The following is a 15,630-nucleotide window of genomic DNA, read 5'->3' as shown; positions in this document are numbered from 1 at the left end:
CCTCATCATTTTCCATGTTCATTATCTTCGCCTTGTTCATATTCAGTTCTAATTCCATGTTATAACTTTCGGCTTTGACTTCTCAGTAGATACAGCATGTCTTCTTTGCTGCTGGCGATGAGCATTGTATCATCTGCATAGCGCAGATTGTTTATATTTCGGCCACCAATTTGGAAACCAATGTTCTCTTCTTCCAAATTTGCTTTTCTGAAGATTGCTTCAATGTAAATTTTGAACAGGTAAGGTGACAAGATGCATACTTGCCTGACACCATGTTTTATTGGCGACATTCAATATGTCTTTGTTTTTTGGATATATCTCTCTTTTCATATACAGTAAAACCTTGGTTTGCGAGCATAATTCGTTCTAGAAGCATGCATGTAATCCAAAGCACTCGTATATCAAAGCAAATTTCCCCATAGGAAATAATGGAAACTCAGACGATTCGTTCCACAACCCAAAACTTTAATACAAAATATTATACGTACTTGTACTGCAAGACTTTGCTCGTTTAGAACAGTCACTACACTCTTGCAGCGTCAGAGAGAGAAGAACCATTGGCTCAGTTGTGATGATGTGACGCATGTATACTATATGTACTTATATTGCAAAACTTTGCTCGTTTAGAACAGTCACTACACTCTTGCAGCATCAGAGAGAGAAGAACCATCTGCTCAGCTGTGATGTGTGTATACTGTATGTACTTGTATTGCAAGACATTGCTTGTATACCAAGTTAAAATTTAATAAAATGTTTTGCTTGTCTTGCAAAAAACTTGCAAACCAAGATATTTGCAATCCAAGGTTTTACTGTACTTATATTTTATCACTATTTATAAATGTCTATTTTTTTATAGTGTTTGTGCACCCCTGAAGCAGACATCAGTGCCAAAAACACAGACTATGTTGGGTCTACAACATAGTTTACTTCCATATATAACAGAGACTGTTTTATTGGTTCTTAATAAACATTTATTCATTGGTTTTATCTTCAGATGATGTGTACTGTTCCATCCCCCCTTTGGCAATTTCTGTTGGTTTTCCGTGGGGTTAGTTTCCTTGTTCTCTGTTAAGTAATTGGGAATACCATCACAAAGAACTTTTAAACGTCAGGGTTACTATTTTAAACTGAATCCTTTACTTGAGAAGTAGCCAATGTAGATTTAAGAATAATGCAGTAACGTGATCTTGCCTTTTGGCATTAGAGGAAATGCACAGCCATATTTTACAGTGCTTCACACATAGAAAACGTTTTACCGCCAAAATAACAAGCACTGACAAAACACCAGTAGCAAAGCAAGTGGCCATCAATAAGGAGATGCAGAGGAAATCTGAGAGCAGGCAGTGACCACTATTGGGGGGGGGGGGGGAGGAAAGGGAAGATATGAACAGATGGCAGGAATGAAATTTTGACCCTGTAATCACCTGCCATGTGGGAATGCACATTAAACTAAGCAGGCACATCTCAAAAAGGACTCAGAGGAGCATAGTGTACATAGCATTGATTCCTCTCATACATAACTCGGATCCCCTTTCCGGATGTGCATGCTCATTTTAAATGCAGTTGTATACACAATTTTGACAAATGATATTCACCACCCATAACAGTAGATTACTCTGGCGGTGTTACTGATGTACTATTTTCAGGTGGACGAGGGAGGTCAAAACTGCTCAACTCTGCTTCTCTTCTCCATCTTCCACCTCCCTCAAAAGAATAAAAATAGAAATAACAGGCTAGAGCCAGTGGGGACCCCCCAATTTCCACTCTAACTGCGACAGGGGGGAAAAGAGGCCAGTTCTAATGACTTCCAGCTCACCTCATCTGAATAATCACCTTTAGAAATCCTTTAAGAACTCAAATTTTGTGTGGAATTCTTATGACTTTGGTCTCAATTTCTTTGAACTCATTATGGTCCATGAAGTCAAGACATTTTCAGGTGTATAAACTATCCTTTCCATCACTCAAAGGAATAAAATCTTTACGAAACTTCTCTGAATCCTTTTACGTCTATTTGGAATGATCTTCCAGTAAATATTAGAATTCTTCCTTCTCTCTCAAGCTTAAGGAAATTTCTAAAACCACATCATTTTAATAGATCTTACTAGGGTTGTGGATTCTGTTAAATTATTTTTTTCTTATAATTGCTAACTAGATCTGATCTAAATATGTTAAAGTATCTTTATGTAAACCGAATCAAGCTTCCATTTTGGAAGACGATTCGATATATAAATCTAAAGATTAGCTTAAAATGAGAAACACAGCATCAGCAAAATCAGCCTAATCAACCCTAGCAATCAATGACAGATGTTGTAGCCAGATCGTATTTGAGGGTGTTCTAGCAGTGACAATAGTCATCCCATTGATCACTAGAGCTGATTTGGCTGGCTAAGTAGGTCTTTTTTTTTTAAATATGTTTATTGAGGAGTCAACAAGAGAGACCAAGAATACAAAAAGAAAAGAAAAGAAAACAATGGTCAACGTGTTTATTGAAACTCTTAATATACCGCTTAGGCTACAAATGAGATCAAAGGGTTTACAATATAATCATCCTTTTTCCTCCCTAATCACTCCATGCTCAACCCTCCAGAAGCTGTACACTCAGTCGAAGACAACGACCTTCCTGGTATGGACCACTACGTGCTCCTCAACATACTTCATTCCAAAACAGCGGAGAAATAAAAATCTTTCATATTTGATTCGGGCTGAGCAAAATTTTTAAAGTTTAAATCACTTTTAAAGACTTAGGGTCTCTTCTATCAAACTGTGCTAGCAGTTTGTAGCACGGTGAGCCGCGTTGAATGGCCCACGCTGTTCCTGATGCTCATAGAGTTCCTGGGAGCAGCGCGGGCCATTCAGTGCGGCTCTCTGCGCTAAAAACTGCTAGCGCAGTTTGATAAAAGGGGGTATTAATTTTTTTAGAAAACTTTTAATATTTCAGGGTAATCTGAATGAAATTCAAGGCATTAGTATGTTTATCATTAATTGTTTTAATTATTTATTTTTATATAGTTTTATTTTGATTGTATGACTGCTTCTTGTTTGATTGTATTATCTTTTCTTTTATTATTGGCGTTCCTTTCAATTTGATTTTATTTCTGTAAGCCTCTTTGTACTTCTTTCATATGAGGAAAGACTAAAAAGGTTAGGCTCTTCAGCTTGGAAATGAAGCGGCTGACAGGAAATATGATTGAAGTCTACAAAATCCTGAGTGGAGTAGAACGGGTACAAGTGGATCGATTTTTCACTCCATCAAAAATTACAAAGACTAGGGGACACTTGAAGTTACAGGGAAATACTTTTAAAACTAATAGGAGGAAGTATTTTTTCACTCAGAGAATAGTTAAGCAAGGGACAGAGGTTGTGGTAAGAGCGGATAGCATAGTTGGTTTTAGTTTAAATCCTTTTTTTATTGTTGAACAAAAGAAAAATAATAGCAGCATAACTATTCACCATATAATACAGAACAATAATTACAGCATTTTCCTTTTCTCCCCCCTCCCCACCCCAGACCTATCATCCCCCCACCCCCTTTTCCCCCCTTCCAAAGAATAAGAGAAGAATAATGTCATTGCAAACATCAGAGAGCTGTGTTCTTATAAAACCAACCCCAATTTGACCAAAACACAGACACCCATCCCTCGCAAACCTAGCGTACCTGGTTTTAAGAAAGGTTTGGACAATTTCCTGGAAGAAAAGTCCATAGTCTGTTATTGTGAAAAACATGGGGGAAGCCACTGCTTGCCCTGGTTTGGTAGCATGGAATATTGCTATTCTTTGGGTTTTGGCCAGGTATTGGTGACCTGGCTTGGCCACCGTGAGGATGGGCTACTGGGCTTCATGGACCATTGGTCTGACTCACTGAGTTTAAGTCTCTTTCATTTGAAAGGAAGCTCTAGAATGAGAGGGCATAGGATGAAGTTAAGAGGTGATAGGCTAAGAAGTAATCTAAGGAAATATGTTTTTACAGAAAGGGTGGTAGATGCATGGAAAAGTCTTCCGGTAGAGGTGGTAGAGACAGAGACTGTGTCTGAATTCCAGAAAGCTTGGGATAAGCACGTGGGATCTCTTGGAGAGAGGAAGAGATAATGGCTACTGCGGATGGGCCGTTTGGCCTTTATCTGCCATCATGTTTCTATGTTTATGACCTTTTGCATTAAGCGGGATATCAAATGAAAAATAAACATAAATATAGTCCCACCTACTGCTTAACTTCCTGACGTCCCTTCTGATTTGCAGTATGTGCTCTGGCAGGCCTAGAGTTGTAGCAGACCACAAGACAGGGGAGCCCTCAGCAGGTAGAGATGGAGAAGGACCAATTAGAGAATGACACGGTGACAAAATTCATCACTATTCCCGTCCCCGCGGATAACCGCGGGAAACCATCTTCATATCATTCTTTAAGGAAACAGGGAAGAATCGGAGTATGAATGGCCACAACCAGTGACCTGCAAGCTTTGCTTTGAAGGTGTAAAAGGACAGAGAATGAAATAGACACTAGAAAATGACATGGGATTATTTCCCGCAGTTATCTGCGGGGACGGGAATGGTGATGAATTTTGTCACTGTGTCGTTCTCTAGGACCAATCCATCTTGCTCTTGAACCTCCAGAGGGGAGGTACTTACTCCAGCAGATCCACAACCTGGTCATGCATCTCCCTAAGATCAGCCCTGGATGCAAGGGATGTGTCTTCTAGGAAGAACTGCACTGTAATGAATACGATGGAACTTTATACAGCACTTTCGAGCGTTACCTCATGAAGATGTGGCTCCTTCTTTTTCGCTGATAAGCTCAAATGCTTATCTAGTAAGCTGTAGTTCTTCTCGGTCTCTTTGTCAAACTTCTTTTTCTCCTCCTGCAAGGCAGAGAAAATTAAATGACATTAATATTCCCCAGAAACTGGGGAAAAAAACATAGGAGGACAGAAGCACTTCAGAGACACATTTCTGGGCTCTAGTTTTGGAATCCAGACCTGAAGGTAGTATAGCCCCAAATCATTCAATGGTTTTAAAAGACATATAATCAGCTTATACTTCATCCTTAACTCAACCAGCAGCCAACAAAAAGGATTTCAGCACAGGTGATACATGATCTCTCCCCCCCCTTAACATCTTCCTATAAACTGTGCCATTATATTTTGCACACTCTACAAAGCACCACAACCATTTATGTGATAATCCACCACAGACCACACTGCAGTAGCGCAGCCCTGACAAAATCAAAGCCTGGGACCACTGCACTGAGATCCCTTTATCCCACATAAGGCTGTGACTTGTCTTAGAACCCACAGGTCAAGACCACAATTTGGACACCATTCCTTTTGTATCCATTTGAAAACCAGAGCCTACTTTTTTCATTTCAATACTGAATTTTTTTTTTAACAATAAAAGGAAACAACAAAAAAATTTTAAAAACCAAAGCACAATAAAAGACTTAACCCATCAACTGCAGGAAGAAAAAATAGAAACTACCATATTTTTCGCTCTCTAAGACGCACTTTTTCTTCCCCAAAAGTGGGTGGAAATAAGGGTGCGTCTTATGGAGCGAATAACCCCTTATCTTTTTTTAAAATCCTGTTGTCCAGTGCTGTATGGCTGGAGCTTTCAGTTATTCTGCCCTTCCCTCTGCTGACTCCCGAGCTGAACTCCGAGCATCAGAGCAAAACACAGGGCAGGTGCGAGCTTATCACGTTCGTGTCTGGTCCTGCTCTGCTCCATGAATTGCTGCAGTCAGTACTCGCGAGTCGAGAACTGACTGCAGCCATTCATGAAGTGGAGCGGGACCAAACAGGAATGCGATAAGCTTGTGCCTGCCTCATACTCCGCTCTGACGCTTGGAGTTCAGCTCAGAAGTCAGCGGAGGGAAGGGCAGGATCGCTGAAACTCCTGCCGTACAGCACTGGATGTCAGGATTTTTAAAAAAGGTACAGGGGTGGGGGGAGGTACGGAGGTCTGCCTGCCTGCCTGCCTCGGGGTGGGGGATCCTGCTTGCCTGAGGGTGGGGGGCTCTGCCGGGGTGTGGGGGCCGTGCCTGCCTGCCACTAGGCCTGCCTGCCCTGTCCTGGCCTACCACTAGGCCACTAGAAGGGGGACAGGGGACAGGGCAGGTCTAGTGGCAGGCTGGGACAGGGTACACCATTTGGTTCATAATTTTTTTTTCTTGGGTTTTCCTCCTCTAAATGTAGGTGCATCTTATGGTCAGGTGTGTCTTATAGAGCGAAAAATACGGTAACTCCAGAGGGATGGGTTATAAATACAGAAATGAAACCAAGGAAGCTGACCCAATGAATCCAAAGTAGAGAAATATATGATAAAACAAAAAGAATGTGGAAAGTTGATGTTCCTGAGCTGGACTTTATGGTCCAATCCACTAAAAACAGGGAACCCAACATGGTTCGTGTTTCGACAAATGTCTTCCTCAGGGAAAACTCATGGATTATCTACTGATCCGTTGCTGGATAAAGCTCCGTAAAACCAAATGGCTCATAAAAACTGATCTCCCTTCCTTTTGTATTTCCCCTATATGGCTCTTTTTCCTATTTTATAATGTAATTCTTTACCTTAATCCTATCGTTCCAGTAGGTCCTGTATGTTTTAATGTATGTTACCCTATTTTATTATGTACAAACCACTTAGATGACTGATAGGCGGTATACAAATTTTTATTAAACTTGAAACAATAAAAAGCTCCAAACTGACAAAAAATCCCATTCTTCAAAGCATAGGGGTATAAACAAGGAGAAGAAAAGGATCTCAGAGACCTGCTTGGTGACGGGGAATAAACCTCAGCCAAGTCTAACAAGGTGCCACGTTTCATTCATTGATCCTGAAAAACCTCCTCCTTCCTATTTTATTCATTTTTTTTACCTATAATAATTTTTTATTGTTTTATTGATGATTTATCTTAAAATCTTCTCCATTAAATCTTCATTAAAACAATATTCATGTGAATGGTATTAAATAAATCTTCCAGGTACTTATCTTAAATGTTGCAGGCCGCCACAGCCCGATGGGACCCGTTTCGCCACAATTACTGGCTTTCTCAAGGGTTCATGTAAGCAGCTGCATAATTATTCAGCAACAGCATTCAGTCTCTGGGCTTCCTACTGAGCGGCAACAGGACAGCTGAAAACGTTTTGGGTTGGAGGGGCCCAACAAACCACACTGCAACCCCATACCCAAACGTTCTAGGTGCTTCTACTGTTCTGGGCAAAATACTGCTCAGCTCTGGCTCCAGTAGAGCACCCCATTCTACTGCCTCAAAATAGGCACCTATTTGATCTCCCCATCTATAGGATCTGTTATAAAATTACTCTCCAAAAGGCTAATAAATATTACTACCAAGATTCCATCCTTAGACAACAGCACTGGCAATGACAAGGTTATAGGATAATGCCTATAGAAAGGACCTCAGTAGATTCAAATCAAGTTTCAAGTTTATTTAAAATTTCTTATACCGCCCAATCAGCCTTCTAGGCGGTGTACAAAGTCATAAAAACATACTTTAGCTAAAATACAAGTTTAAGCTGACATTGCATCACCAAACTGTAACTTTTAATAACTTTCGAAGACTTACAAAAACAAAGACAAACAGGAACAAAAGGTAAAAAAGGCAAGAACTACAATAGGCAAAGTAAAAGAGAACAATTAAGGAAAAAACAATAGGAGGGGCTGCTATAAATATTGTTGAACTCAATAGTATTTGCACTCAATTGCCCTTAAAAGGACAGTTAGGCCTCGAAGGCATCAAGAAAGAGAAATGTCTTTAGCTTCGTCTTAAAATTGATTCTTCGCGTAAGTAATTTGGGATACTATTCCAAAGAGAGGGGGCAGTGACAGAGAAGATAGTAGACCTCATTGTATTTATATACTTCAGTGACGGAATAGAAAGAAGGCTATTGGCTGTCGATCTTAGTCTTAGAAGGATTATAAGGGGTAAGAAGATTAATACATTTGGGTTGATTGTTTTGTCTGGTCTTAAATGTTAACAGAAGAATTTTGTAAGTGATTCTGTGTTCCACTGGCAACCAGTGGGCTTCTTGCAAAAGGGGGGGAAACATGGTCGGATTTCTTTGCATTGAATATAATCTTTACAGCGGTGTTCTGTATTATCTGGAGAATGATCGCATCTGTGTTATCAGAATCATAGATCACTGGCTCAAATGCTAATACAGAAAGTAGAAAGGAGCTGTAGGCCTCCCGGTTATGTGATTGCATTATTTGAGTTCCTCTTTCCAAGCTCTTACCTTCATTGCACCCAACTGCTCTTTTCTGAATCTTTCCAAAGGTTTAATCAAGGTTTCATTTACGTTCAAAGCCTGGAAAATAATAGAAGAAATGCATACAATTACATTTATCCATGAAAAATAAGGACAACAAGAAATATTTTTTTTAACTTTTAAAGCAAAAACTGTGGTCCAAATCAGACTAGCAAATTGTGCATTTTAAAATGGAAACATGCTTTCTAGAAAAGAAGAGAATCCCTGTAACACAGGGGTGTCAAAGTCCCTCCTTGAGGGGCCACAATCCAGTCGGGTTTTCAGGATTTCCCCAATGAATATGCATGAAAGCAATGCATGCAAATAGATCTCGTGCATATTCATTGGGGAAAATCCTGAAAACCCAACTGGATTGCGGCCCACGAGGAGGGACTTTGACACCTCTGCTGTAACACAACACAATGCACAGTGAACTCTTAAAAAAACACCACGGCTGCTAAAGTTGGCAAGAATGAAACCACCGTCTAAGGAAGCCAGAGGCAAGGAACAATAGTTCATTCCTAGGCTGTTTTTTCTGACCATTCAAGTAATGGCTCCATCTCTTCCTATGCTATTCTTTCTGGGATGGGTACTTTTTCACCTAGTGGCGTAGTAAAAACAGGGGGGGGGGGGTGAACCACCCCGGGTGCCGTCTTGGTGGGGGCACTGGCACCTCCTTACTTCCAGCCACACCAGCGTCCTCATTTCACCCCTCACCCCCTCCACACGGTACCTCTTTAAATCTTCACCAGTGCAAGCAACTTCTCCACCTTCTACTCGCGCCGGCCTGGCTCCCCTCTGAAATCACTTCCTGGTCTAACCTTATCTTGAATCCCTGGAGGATGATTTCCCCTATAATAGCCTCCGGAAGAGCGTTCCAGATTTCTACCACTCTCTGGGTGTAGAAGAATCTTCTTACATTTGTACGGAATCTATCCCCTTTTAACTTTAGAGAGTGCCCTCTCGTTCTCTCCACCTTGGAGAGGGTGAACAATCTCTCTTTTTCTACTAAGTCTATTCCCTTCATTATCTTAAATGTTTTGATCATGTCCCCTCTCAGTCTCCTCTTTTCAAGGGAGAAGAGGCCCAGTTTCTCTAGCCTCTCACTGTACGGCAACTCCTCCAGTCCCTTAACCATTTTTGTTGCTCTTCTCTTGACCCTTTCAAGTAGTACTATGTCATTTTTTATGTACGGCAACCAGTGTTGGACGCAGTATTCCAGATGGGGGCGCACCATGGCCCGGTACAGTGGAATGATAACCTTCTCCGATCTGTTTGTGAACCCTTTCTTAATCATTCCTAGCATTCTGTTCGCCTTTTTCTCCGCCGCCTCGCATTGCGCGGACGGCTTCATTGACTTGTCTACAAATACTCCCAAGTCTCTTTCCTGGGGGGGGGGGGGGGTCTCTCCGAGTACTGCACCAGACATCCTGCATTCATGTATAAGATTTTTGTTACCAACATGCATCACCTTGCACTTATCCACGTTGAACCTCATTTGTCATTTTGCGGCCCATTCCTCGAGCGTGTTTATGTCTCGTTGTAGGTCTTCACAATCCTTCTGTGTCCTCACTACTCTGAATAACTTTGTATCGTCCGCAAATTTAATCACCTCACTCGTTGTACCAATTTCCAGGTTGTTTATAAATATGTTTAAGAGCACGGGCCCGAGTACCAAACCCTGCAGAACTCCACTTGTGACGCTTTTCCAGTCAGAGTATTGTCCATTTACCCCCACTCTCTGTTTCCTATCCGCCAACCAGTTTTTAATCTCTGAGTATATCACCCTCGATTCCATGGCTCGCAATTTTTTGAAGTAGTCGTTCATGCGAGATCTTGTCAAATGCCTTCAGAAAATCCAGATATACAATGTTGACCAGGTCACCCTTGTCTATCTGCCTGTTTACTCCCTTGAAGTGCAGTAAGTTTGTCAAGCAAGATCTTCCTTTATTGAATCCATGCTGGCTGGTCCTCATCAGATTGCATCCGTCAAGGTGATCAATGTGCGGTCCTTTATCAGCACCTCTACCATCTTTCCTGGTACTGAAGTCAGACTCACCGGTCCGTAGTTTCCCAGATTTCCCCTTGAACTTTTCTTGAAGATCGGAATAACATTTGCCACTTTCCAGTCTTCCGGAATCCTTCCTGATTTGATCGACAGACTGGCTATTATTTAAAGCAGTTCAGCTATAGCCCCTTTCACTTCTTTGATTACCCTCAGATGGATGCCATCCGGTCCTGGGGATTTATCATTTTTAAGCCTATCAATCTGCCTGCATACCTCTTCTAGACTGACCTGTTGACCCTGTCAGTTTCCCATCTTCATTTCCTGCGTATAGCCTGTCGGCTTCTAGTATATTGGATAAATCCTCTTCAGTAAATAATAATAATAACTTTATTTTTATATACCGCCATACCACAAACAGTTCTAAGCGGTTTACAAGGGAAGAGAATGTATACGGACAGTAAATATAGACGCAAAAAATGTGTGCAGTTTGTCGGTGATGGCTTTGTCCTCCTTCAGTACTCCCTTTATTCCCTGGTACTTCGCGGATCGTTTCCCCTTAACATATCGAAAGAATGGCTTAAAATATTTTGCCTCCTTGGCTATTTTTTCTTCAGAGTGTCTTTTGGCCCCTCTCACCACCTCATGGCACTCGCTTTGATGTTGTTTGTGCTTTTTCCAGTTTTCATCCATTTTCATCCTTTTCCATTTCTTAAATGAAGTCTTCTTGTCTCTGATCGCTGCCTTCACCACTACAGTGAGCCATGCTGGTTCCTTGTTCTCTTTCCTCTTGGCACCCTTGTTGATACGCGGTATATATTGATTTTGCGCCTCAGTGACTGTATCCTTAAAAAGGGACCATGCTTGCTCTAGCGTTTTTACAGTGCTTATCATCTTCCCCACCCATGAGTCTCATCCCTTCGTAGTTCCCTTTTTGTAAGTTCACTGCCGTGGCCGTCGTTCTGGATCAATGTTTTGTTCCTGTGTCCAGGTTGAAGTGGATCATATTGTGATCACTGATTTCCCAGCATCCCTTCTTCTTCTATACCTTGTGCCAGTCCTCATAGTCCATTTAGAGTTAAGTCCAGAATTGCATTTCCTCTCGTATTTTCCTTGACAAGTTGTTCCAGGAAGCAATCGCCTACAGCATCCAGGAACTTGGTCTCCCTACTGCAGCCAGAGGTGCCTAGGTTCCAATCTATCCCCCGATAATTGACGTCGCCCATGATAACTGCAAGCAAGTTCCACGTAACCACAGCAGGCACACAGTTATAGAACTGCTCTTATTTCCTCTCAAACATTCTGGTGGAAAGTAACGCCAACAAAGATTAACTGAAATTTTTTGTTTGTTTGTTTTACCAATAAACTTCTAATCCAGATTAATCTAGGTCTGTTGAAAGGTGGATATATGACAGAAACAGTCCACATTGCACCTCTCACTGACAACTATTTGCCACTGTCAAAGGTAACGGGTTAAGCCTAGAGTACTGGTTCGCCAGAGCACTGTTAGCTTTGACTATTGCACTGAGGCTACATATATAAAATATTATAAAATTTTTATGGTTTGGTAATTTTTAGTAACTCTGTAGTGCTACCCACTTCTCCTGATTTTTATCTGGGGATTTTTGATTGTTGAGGTAGATGGGTTTCGATTCTTATCCTATCTGTGAGATGTTTCTTAGAAGAAGATTCTCAGAACTTGCCGTGCATTTAACGATGGCGCTAAACCATGGTCTTTTCCGTGCTTTCTGGCAGCCTCTAATTGTATTATGCAAATGTAATACAATGAGGTCGTTAATATTAAAACTGTATTATAATGTAGTATAATGAGGTCAAGATTGTTAAAATGAGCTCCCTAGGTGATTCCCCAAAGGGAACGCCCCTCCATTTACGTGGAATCGGGGACGATATTTAGCAGCAGGGTCTAAGCTGTCGTAGCCTTAATTTCCTGTCAGTGCCTGAGCGCAGATTGGCTCAGGCACTGACAGGAAAATAAAGCTCAGACCCACCAACACAAATGGCCCCAATAACCAAAAACAAAGCCCGGTGGTCTAATGACCCACTCGCCATTGCCGCCCCCCACTGATAAGACCCCCCCCCCACCATTGCCACCCCCTGCCAATGCCCCATCAACTTCATGATAAGATCGGCAGGACTGAAGGGATTCCCACTACCTCCTGCCGCAAGGATGGGGGCCCTCCCCGATAGCCCCCCACCACACAAGCCTGATGGTCTAATGGGCTGTACCCCCTCCAACCCCTTTTGTACCTTTTCTTTGAAGAGCAGCAGAAGGGATGCCCACTCTCTCCTCCCCCCCCCCCGACCATGCAGGTATCCCTCCTGCCAGTCTGCGAAGAAAAGTACGGGAGGACCGCCCACTAGACCATCAGGCTTGTTTGATGGGGGCTGTCAGACAGGGGGAGCTTGCTGTCGGGGGAATCCCCCAGACCCTGTAGCAAGAGGGAGTGAGCATCTCTGCTTCCAATCACAAAAAAAAGTACTCCGAAGTTTGGGGGGGCAGGGGTATCTCCAGCTTTTTTTTTTTTAATAGGCGTAGCTCTTGTGTGTGCTTTTCTTTAGAGCACAGCTACTCTTCCCCCTTTACCAGCGATTTTCTGCACATATAGCACGCATATAATTTGCATGCTATTGTGCCGAGAATCACCCATAGAACAAAAATCGCTCCCACCACGGTATTTTTTTTACCATGGTGTTGGAGCTCAGAGAATCCGGCCCTTATTGCCATTACTTCAGTTGAAGAACGAATGAACACAAGCGTGAAAGGACAATATAATATTAGATACAACTCCCTTCTACTAAAATAATAACACACACTCCCCCAAAGGAGAAGAGCATAGAGTGGAAATAAGTCCCAAATTCCCTGTCAGTACAAGAGCTTCACAAAAATCTTAGCCCAACCAATGGGAAGGAATATAAAGGGAAAAGCCTCAGAGCTCCCCCCCCTCCCCACACACACAAACAATTTCTTAAGTGAAACAGGTGTGGGGAAATTCTCCGGGGATGAATCTCATCCTAGGCATACAAAACCTTTATATTCCTTCACATTGGTTGGGCTGTTTGTGAAGCCCTTGCACTGACAGGGAATTTGGGACTTATTTGCACTCTATCCTCTTCTCCTTTGGGGAGCGTGTGCTATTTTAGTAGAAGGGAGTCATTACTTCAATTGAGGCAGAAGACCATGCCCAATCCTCCACACACCACTGTACACACAACAGAAAGCTATTCGCTGCTTAAAAGTGCTTTTGAAAACTCTCAAATGCTGTCTGCAAATCTACGAAAATATACTAAATAATATACTAAATAATCACTCAATTATAAGTAAATTAGAACACCTGCCCACCCTCTTCGCACTACCCTCAGGCGCTGCACTGCAGCTTGAGTTCTCAAGCAAGGTCCTTGGCATCATTATCGATTCTTCTCTCTCCCTCAATGACCACCTCAACTCCTTGGCTAAATCATGCTTTTTCAGCCTCCAAATGTTGAGGAAAGTAAGATCCTATTTTCGCCAACAACATTTCGCCGTCCTTGTCCAATCCATCATCCTCTCCAAATTAGACTACTGCAATGCCATCTACTTAAGCCTTTCAAAAAAAAGTCTTCAAAGACTCCAGCTAATCCAGAATACTGCAGTAAAGTTGATCTTTGCAAAATGCAAGTCTGACCATGTCTCCCCACTCCTAGCCAAACTTCATTGGCTCCCAGTGATTTCCAGAATCCATTTCAAATGCTCCTGCCTGGCTTTTAAGATCATTCACGGCATCCTTCCTCCCTTAATCCCACTATCATATAACTCCTCAAGTCCTGACTCTACCAGACCCACCCAAAGGTATAAATTATCCTTCCCCTCTCTACACGGTATTCGCTATGCAGGCAAACTGGGAAAATCCCTTCTCTTCAGAATCACAGGTCTTTGGAATGATCTTACTACCCCGCTGCGGAACCTGGGCTCCCTCCAATTATTCCGCAAGCAACTGAAAACCTGGCTTTTCACTAAAATGTAATTCTATCCCCCCTTACTCTTCTCTTCTATATATAAGTTCATGTAAACCTTTTTTTTCCTTCTCTTCCTATATTTTAAGTTCTTGTAAACTGTGCAGAGCTCCACAACATCTGTGGAGATGATGTGGTATATAAACTTAAGGTTTAGTTTAGTTTAGTTTAGTTTAGTTTAGTTAGTAAATAGGGTGCTTATAACCATACAACTGTTCATAGAGTTTTCTGCATAATGATTTTAGTCTGGATAAGTTTGCTGTTCCAGACTAAAATCATTATGTCTATTATTTTGAAATAGAAGTAGCTTTGAGCACTTTTCAAATACTGTCAGATTTTACAACAGGCTTCTAGAGTTGAAGCAACGATTGGGCGGTGAGGTGGTAGTGTTGGGATGTTCCCTGTTATCACCTCCATTTCTCTGAGCAGAAAACTCTATGAACAGTTGTATGGTTATAAGCACCCTATTTACTTATAATTGAGTGATTATTTAGTATATTTTCTTTGATATTTTCTCTAATCACTCTCCTCTCGATGTTTTAGAGAGGTTTTAGCTCCATTTTTGTCTGCAAATCTACAGCATATGCATATGCAAATCTATAGCAACAGCTGCATATGCTATTATTAAGAGAAACAAAACTACAGTACTCCCCAGATATTCGCAGGGGTTCTGCTCCAGGAACCCCCCGCGAATATTGAAAAACCGCGGATACGGTTTTTTAGCAGGGGAGACAGGAGAGGGCAGCCAGAGCGCTGGCGAGTGAAGGAAATCACTCGTGGTATGCTCCGACCACCTCTTCCTGTACTAAAGTCGGACCACGAATTCGTGGGGGAGCACTGTATATCCAATTTCAGTCATTTTGTAAAAATTTGGAATGAGCTTCCATCTGAGATTAGATTACTCTCTCAAATACCATTTTTCCGGAAAATGTTAAAAACTTACTTTTTTCAGAAATCTTTGATAGATTCACCTGCTTTAAATGAATGGTTAGAGTAAAGACTATTTTTCTCTCTCCACTTGATTAAGGAAATCTTGTTAACTGAGGGAGGAATCGGTATATAAAACTAAAGATTGGGTTGGATACAGATTAACTCACCATTATTTCTCTCTGTTCTTCCAGGTTTTTTAAAAACATTGAAAATTCCTGCAAGGATGCATCTGGAAATATAAGAGTGGAGAGATGATTCAGAAAGTACAGCAGAAGTAACCACGCAAGCTCAGTTTAGTAAGCTGTGCACACATACCTATGCATCTCTCGTCATCTGTCTCGGCATCGCCAATGAACTCAAACTTAAAATCTCGGAGAGAGTGGGCAAATTTTTGCTGGGCGGCAGAGAGATCTGCAAAGGAAAGCAATA

General features: G+C 41.7%; 1 protein-coding gene across 4 annotated transcripts in view; it reads right to left on the bottom strand.

Annotated features, from left to right (window-relative positions):
* Positions 1–15,630, bottom strand: part of ARHGAP10 (Rho GTPase activating protein 10) — a 520,437-nt gene that overhangs the window by 344,207 nt on the left and 160,600 nt on the right. For all 4 annotated transcript variants that reach the window (XR_004539086.1, XM_033940409.1, XM_033940432.1 and 1 more), the window contains 4 exons: positions 15,517–15,612; positions 15,369–15,430; positions 8,244–8,315; positions 4,752–4,853 (listed from right to left, as the gene is read on the bottom strand). Coding sequence is in view for 3 of the 4 variants with exons in the window: in XM_033940409.1 (XP_033796300.1) it covers positions 4,752–4,853; positions 8,244–8,315; positions 15,369–15,430; positions 15,517–15,612 (332 nt within the window). In the remaining variant the exon portion in view is untranslated. The remainder of the gene's footprint in view (positions 1–4,751; positions 4,854–8,243; positions 8,316–15,368; positions 15,431–15,516; positions 15,613–15,630) is intronic.

The sequence above is a fragment of the Geotrypetes seraphini genome, chromosome 1 (genome assembly GCF_902459505.1).
Source record: "Geotrypetes seraphini chromosome 1, aGeoSer1.1, whole genome shotgun sequence".
Lineage (NCBI taxonomy): Eukaryota > Metazoa > Chordata > Amphibia > Gymnophiona > Dermophiidae > Geotrypetes > Geotrypetes seraphini.
The sequence above is the reverse complement of the archived record's forward strand: the minus strand, read 5'-3'. Positions and strand labels throughout refer to the sequence as shown.